Below are 7,433 nucleotides of genomic sequence, written 5' to 3'. Positions count from 1 at the left end.
GATTTTCTAAATTTATTCAACACACAAAAATCTGCTGCCAGCCATATGCACTCTAGTTCATCTCTGGACCCCCAGGGCTTACAAGGCATTTGTCGAATGTCTTAATGTTACATAAAATACTGTGATGAAGCAGCAAGTTGTTCTGTCTACCTTTAGAATTCGTGCTGCACATTTCCTTTTAAAATCCTCTCCTAAAGTCTGGCAGACATGTCTACATGTCAATGCAAGTGACACCGAATACTGCGGTGACATTCTAACCGCAACACCCGAAATGATTCTCATCAGGCATTCCGTGTTTGTTTGTTTTTTAAGCGACTATTATACTGGAACTCACTTAAATGGAAAAGAACGGAAGCGCCGGCGTCAAGGAGAGACTCTTCAAGGTGAAGGGACAAAAAGAGGAGGTCACGAGCACAACTCCCACACCGCTCGAAAAGCCGGCCCCGCTCGCGCGCCTGCGCAGAACGAATCCTGTTGCGCAGAAGCCGGACCGGAAGGGCTGGGGCCGGCGGGGCGGGGATAGGGTTGCTAGGAGAACGCGATGACGTCGCGGCCGCGGCGCTCTTCTCCCCCAATGGGTGTCGCCTGACCGCAGTGACTGGCTGCGTACGTCACGCTGACGGTGCGCGAAGGACACTCATCTAAGGGCTCGGAGGACGTTCGGCCTCTGTGAGCCGCTGCGTTTCCGCGGAGCGCCGGTGTGTTCGCCATCTTAAGGAGTGAGTTGGGTCCGGCCTTCCGCGCGGCAGGGGCGGGGAGCGGGGAGCGGGGAGAGGAGCCCCTGGGGGATGATGCTTTGGCGGTAGGCCCGGCCGGCCTCCTCTTTTGGGGAGGCGGCCGTGACCCCTCAAGGGCGCGGAGGCGGGAAAACGAAGGCCCCGATCGGGGACCCGGGCTGCCGGGGCGTTGGGTCGGCCTGACGGCGCCCCTGGCCTTCCCTCTGATCTCCCTCCGCCTCCCCTAGGAAGATGTTCTCGTCTGTGGCGCACCTGGCGCGGGCGAACCCCTTCAACGCGCCACACCTGCAGCTAGTGTACGATGGCCTCGCGGGCCCCTCCAGCAGCCCCGCCGGGCCCCCGGGCCCGCCCCGCCGCTCCCGCAACCTGGCAGCCGCCGCTGTGGAAGGTGAGCTCAGACCCTGCCCCGCCCCGGTACGCTCGTTCTGCCCACTCGGGGTCCGCGGGGCCTGGAGGGCAGGGAAGGACGTGCCCAGCCCGCCGCCCCGCAGGTCGGCGCCCGGGGAGATGTCAGCCCACTCTTCCCAGGCCGGGTGTCGGAGCCTTGGCCCTCCTCCCTCAAGGGCGTGGGAGGCCTCGGCACCGCGCGCTCCGTGACCTCCACGTCCTCGAGGGAGCGGAGGCAGAGAGGCCTTGACTAGCTCCTTATCTCCGCCGTAAGTCCGCTCGGTCAGCATTGGGTAAAGTCTCCTTCCTAACCCCTGGCCACCTGCGGGTCTAACTGTATTATCTGTTCTTGGCTGTGGCTTGAATTTTCTTCTTAAAAGTACTCCCTCCTCCGTTAGGTATTTCCGAAGCCTAATATTAGTTGGCCCAGGATATATGAGATAACGGGGTTTCTTTTAATAACGACCTGTGGAGGCAGCGAGGTGCAGCCTCAGGTGGGCCATAGAAAGGACATACTTGGCAGGATCCCTTTGGTCTTACTTCCTGGGATTCTTGGTGGTTAGACCCCATTTAAAGGAATTGTGGGTGCTGTAAATCAAATCCCACTGGCGCGGATGTAGAGAGAAACCTGAAAACGAAATTGTAACTCCAGCACGGTTCCATTGTACCTGTGGAATCTAATGTTTTTCTTAAATTAGGTATGTGTTTCTGTTAAGCCTTTAGTGTGGGTACAAACCCCTTTCACTAGCATTCCGTCCTTCCATTTTGAAAGTTAAAGCTAACCCCATTTGTGGAGTAAATGTATTTGAGTGCAGGAATTTATGTTTCTCTAGTTTTATGCTATAGAAATCCATAAGTGGGGATGGTACTGGTTAGTGGCTGGGGTAAACCTAGAATTTTGCAAGCTGAGTGCTCCTTCGTAGTTTGATTTGTACTCTGAAGTGTGTTCTTAGCGATTAATGATTTGAAGTTTGATTTTAATAATTAATGTAGAAAACTTTTTTTCTCACAGATAGAATCTTCATAATCTTTTAGTGATTGTTTTAATTGTGACAGTGAATTTCTTGTTACTCGAACGAGGTGGAAACTCATCTTTCAACTTAATTGTAAACAGGTGGCCAGAGCTATTCTGTTGTGATAGTACAATTATTTCACAGGGAAATAGTTCTCTTCATTCCCATGGCCCTCGTCATCTGAAGAAATACTTACTTGATTTTTTTTTTTTTTCCAATCAGAGGAGTATAGCTGTGACTATGGATCTGGCAGATTCTTTATCCTTTGTGGAATTGGAGGAATTATTAGCTGTGGCACAACACATACAGCATTGGTTCCTCTAGATCTGGTTAAATGCAGAATGCAGGTTTGTTTTGCATGTGGGACTGAATAAAGCATGGCTAAGTTGTAAGATGTAGTCATCTACTAACAAGCTGTGTGGAAACCTAACTATCCAGGAGGTAAGTTGAGAACCAACAATAACATGAGTTTTATACTAAAATGCATGGTGTGTCTTGTCTTATTACAGAGTACAGTTGTGAATATGGCTCCATGAAGTTTTATGCACTGTGTGGCTTTGGTGGGGTCTTAAGTTGTGGTATCACACACACCGCCGTCGTTCCTCTGGATTTAGTGAAATGCCGTATGCAGGTTTGTATTGGGATAACAATGTTAAAAGTTTTCATGTGGGACTTAATTCCAAATAATCTTAAAGGACTTCACAAATGAGAAGAATTTGAATACAGAAGAACTGCTAGAAACTTGAGTAGGAAACCAAACTTGAACATCTTTGTTTTAATTAGTGTTTTAAATCCAAGAAATGCCTCTTTTAAAATAAGAATGTGGGTAGATTGTGGATCTCAGACTCTGGCTATAAATGTTTTTTTTTGCTGTTGGGCTCAATTCTGGCTAGAGTGCCTCTTCAAGGCCTCCTGGTTCTTTATGTTCCAAGTAGTCATTTTATAAGCAGTTACATGTCCGACTGGGTAATCATTCTTTGTGTATTATTTGAAGTAACTTTACATCAATTGATAAGATTAAGGGAGACAGTGCTATATAGATTTAAAAGTGTATCTTAATACTAAATTTTGTGGGTGTAGCTTTTTATATATTCACTTACATAAAGGTTTTTAAATAATTAGAATATCTTGATTAGGATTATTGAAGCAAAAATAATCAAACCTTAAAAATTTATTTGTTCCAAACAGGATTAGAAGTCTACTTACCTAAAAGAGAAAGGAAGTGAAATATTAGCAGGGAGAGGAAGGTGATGTATACCGGCCCTTGTAGTACTGGCAGAAATAGTGAGATAAGATTTTCCCCCCATTTAGTTAATAGAATGGATATGAAATATACCCTCTTTAAAACTTTTTATGCATGTCTCTTGAAATGAGTTGAGGTCAGAAGACAGATACTCATTATGTTGATGTACCTTTTTAACTTGTATTTAGTTTGATTGTATTAAGTTCACAAAACTTGATTTTATAGTGTAATGTATTTAATGGGCTAGCCTATATCAGAGATATACAGGCATACAGGCAAGACCCTTCAGGAGCAAAAAGATTATGATTTGCTGAAAAGCTCAGGTGGTGGTTAGCATTTTTAGCAATAAAGTATTTTTTATTTAAGGTGTGTACATTGTCTTTTTAGACAATGCTATTGCACACTAAATAGACAACAGTATAGTGTAAACATAACTCCTATGCACTGGGAAACCAAGAAATGTGTGCGACTTGCTTTATTTGTGGTATTTATTGCAGTGGTCTGGAACTGAACCTGCAATATCTCTAAGGCATGCCTGTAGACTTACCTGTTATTTAGACAGTAGTTTTGAAACTAAATCTTTAAAAGTGGTAGAGTTGGGTGGTGAAAACTCTTTTAGAGTCAGTTTTGTTATGTATTTTTGTATTGTAGACATTTTACCCTCTGAACTAACCCTCCAAGACAAATCTAACTGAAAGAAAGATAAACCTTAATGTACACCAAGCATGTCAAATTCGTGGCTTGTGGGCCACGAGTTTGACATGCTTGATGTACACATTGTTACAAAGATAATTACAGATAATAAGCTGTTAGCATGTGGTGAGCTTGTATTCTACCTTTTGTGTAGTTGCTGAAGTTTATTTTAGAACCAAACGGGAAGAAAAACTAATAAGAAAATGAAATATTTATGAGAAATGTTAGCTCTTTGGTACATTTTATATATTTATTTTTTTTGTTTTAAATATAGGTGGACCCCCAGAAGTATAAAGGCATATTTAATGGATTCTCAGTTACACTTAAAGAGGATGGTGTTCGTGGCTTGGCTAAAGGATGGGCTCCAACTTTCATTGGCTACTCTATGCAGGGGCTCTGCAAATTTGGCTTTTATGAAGTCTTCAAAGTCTTTTATAGCAACATGCTTGGAGAGGTATGTAAGTTAACTTTGCAATTGAAAGTCCTGAGCTTTTAACTTAAAGTTTAAAACCAAAAGGGATCTTAGATTTTTGTCTGACCCACCTCATTTTAGAACTGAGGAAATGGTCTCAGAAATGGTAAGCAGCATGTTCTGAATCATAAGTCTATTCTAGCAATGACAAGATGAAAAAAAAAAGTATATCATTATATTTTAGTGCTCTTTTTATTATACACTGCTGCTTTCCAAAAAGTTGGATTTTGAGTTTATATCAAGAGTTTATTAAAAAAAAAAAAAGAGTATTAAGGGAACTTACACATGAAGCATGTCTTGGGTGGCAGCAAGATGAGGCATGAATGTCCTCCATAACACATGGTAGGCACTAAGGAGGTATTTAGGATTGGGAGAGATGGTTGGGAGACTTGCATATGACCTGCCCCAGATAACGGGAAAATGCCTTACATGCTTGCCTTGTGGCAGGGCAACGGAACACACACACTGGGGTGTAGGGGACGGGTCCATCAGGCAGTCTCTGGGTGAATTTTCAGGAAGCAATCTCTGTTCTGGATCTAGCATGAGGTTCCAGCAGTGGTCACTCATGGCACAGTCTCTCCTCCACAGATTCTGTAGTGTAGTTCAGGGATCAGCCATTCTTGGTACCTAGATGTTAAAGCTATTCACATTGCACTGTGGTTGATGAAGTTAGGAGAGATAAACATTCAGTCCCATATCGTGTGTGTTATCCATGGACAGTATGATAGAGAAACACTTAAAATGTCTGAAATTTAACTTGTTTCCTAGAACTGTCCCTCAAAGTAAAATTGAAAACAGCCAATTCACGACCCTCGTGTTTTTCAATTAGGAAAACACCTATCTCTGGCGCACATCACTGTATTTGGCCGCCTCTGCCAGTGCTGAATTCTTTGCTGACATTGCCCTGGCTCCTATGGAAGCTGCTAAGGTTCGAATTCAAACCCAACCAGGTTATGCCAACACTCTAAGGGATGCAGCTCCCAAAATGTATAAGGAAGAAGGCTTAAATGCGTAAGTAAACATTTGCCTAAGTTTGTAGTATAAGGTACTCATTTGAGGGAACTGCATTTGTTAGCATTAAGCCTACCAGACTTTAAAAATTTTTTGTTTAATGTCCATCCCCTCAACCCCTTTACATAGAACATAAACTCCAGGGGCAAGAATAAGTTCATAACATGGTTTGAGCCCTGAATGAAGGATTTTTTCTAAAGTAGGGAGGGAAGGACCATTTGTTAGTTTACAAGTGACTTGATATTTGACCTAAACATTAACTTTTGGGGAGACTATTAGAATTCATGTCATCTGTGTTCACAGTTAAGAATTGGCATATGGTCAGGCCACAACATGCTTCCTTAGATCCACCTTTGTGGATGCCAATCTTGAACTGAGTTCTACCTGTAAACTTACTGTTTCTTGTAGTTCCAGTCAAGAAACATCCAGCAACTTTCTGGTTGTACAGTCAAAGGTGCTTGAGTCATTGGCATGTGAGATAAATATACCTGCATGTTAGTCTTAGGTTCTGATAGAAATGACATGCAATTGTGCTGCCATTTTTGTACTATCAGGACTTGACTGGTGTGCGGACACTTCTGTTAATGATGGAAATTCTGCTAGATAAATGTATGCAACTGAGTAAAATAAGTTCTGTGATTTCCTAGATTCTACAAGGGGGTTGCTCCTCTGTGGATGAGACAGATACCATACACGATGATGAAGTTCGCCTGCTTTGAACGTACTGTTGAAGCATTGTACAAGTTTGTGGTTCCTAAACCCCGAAGTGAATGTACCAAGGGAGAGCAGCTGATTGTAACATTTGTGGCAGGTTACATAGGTATGAATTACTTAGATCATGCTTGTCTGAAATGAAAGACAAAGTTATTTTCATTACTGACCTCTTTTGTGAAGAAAAAATATTCTAAAGAAGTTACCTTCCCATAGCATTTCATATGACCTTCAGGATTCATGGTTTGCATGGTTAAGCTTGTGAATACATTGATTTGACTGCTCTCCTATTTGTTTTTTTGTTTGTTTGTTTGTTTTGTTTAGAACAATTTTAAAAATACAAGAGAGTGTTGATTAAAAGCTGAATATAAAAACTTTTGAAAGATTGGGTAGATCGCTTTATAACCTTTCTTGTCAGTCTTACTCTAATTCTGATTTGTTGTAAGAACTACAAAATTTTATTACTTAGTCATGTCAAGATTGTTGGCTGTGATGTGGGTTTTTTTCTTAACTGACCCCATATTGAATCATATTTCTTGACTTTTATCAGCTGGAGTCTTCTGTGCAATTGTTTCTCACCCTGCTGATTCTGTGGTGTCTGTGTTGAATAAAGAGAAGGGTAGCACTGCTACTCAGGTCCTCCAGAGACTTGGATTTAAAGGTAGGATTGTTCTTCTTCTAAAGAAAGAATAGCACTTTGGGGTATATTCCATTTTTCACTCATATTTCATATTTTAACCAGGTGTGTGGAAGGGACTCTTTGCCCGTATCATCATGATCGGCACTCTGACTGCACTACAGTGGTTCATCTATGACTCCGTGAAGGTCTACTTCAGGCTCCCTCGCCCTCCTCCACCTGAGATGCCAGAGTCTCTGAAGAAGAAGCTTGGGTTAACTGAGTAGATAGATCGATGCACATATGGACTGAATCTGCTTTTGGTCAGTGTTGACGGAAGTGCTAAAGGAACTTTTATATATTTGACAGTGTAGGAAATCGTCTATTCCTGATATAATTACTGTAGTACTCTTGCTTAAGGCAGGAGTTGCAAATTTGCTGTTGAAATAAATCCAACTGGTCATGATTTGTCTGTGACTTGATAATTATTTTTAAAACTAGTTTTTAAAGATTTAATCCTAAAATGGAAAGAACTAGTATAAAACCTCCA

The 7,433-nt window shown here is 42.3% G+C and overlaps 1 protein-coding gene across 3 annotated transcripts; it reads left to right on the top strand.

The window, feature by feature from the left end:
• The first annotated feature begins 583 nt into the window (after positions 1-583).
• On the top strand, positions 584-7,349 carry SLC25A3 (solute carrier family 25 member 3). 3 transcript variants are annotated; one of them, XM_079774028.1, is made up of 8 exons: positions 584-719; positions 965-1,125; positions 2,647-2,768; positions 4,348-4,527; positions 5,375-5,556; positions 6,204-6,376; positions 6,818-6,928; positions 7,010-7,349. In XM_079774028.1, the coding sequence occupies exons 2-8, from the start codon at positions 969-971 to the stop codon at positions 7,168-7,170; spliced, it is 1,086 nt and encodes a 361-aa protein (XP_079630154.1). In that variant the 5' UTR covers positions 584-719; positions 965-968; the 3' UTR covers positions 7,171-7,349. The 3 variants fall into 3 exon arrangements, with proteins under 3 accessions (XP_079630154.1, XP_079630155.1, XP_079630156.1); XM_079774029.1 differs by having other exon boundaries at positions 617-719; positions 969-1,125; XM_079774030.1 differs by lacking the exons at positions 584-719; positions 2,647-2,768 and adding an exon at positions 2,360-2,484.
• Positions 7,350-7,433: the final 84 nt, after the last annotated feature.

Source organism: Cnephaeus nilssonii, assembly GCF_951640355.1.
Source record: "Cnephaeus nilssonii genome assembly, chromosome: 6".
NCBI lineage: Eukaryota > Metazoa > Chordata > Mammalia > Chiroptera > Vespertilionidae > Cnephaeus > Cnephaeus nilssonii.
The sequence above is the reverse complement of the archived record's forward strand: the minus strand, read 5'-3'. Positions and strand labels throughout refer to the sequence as shown.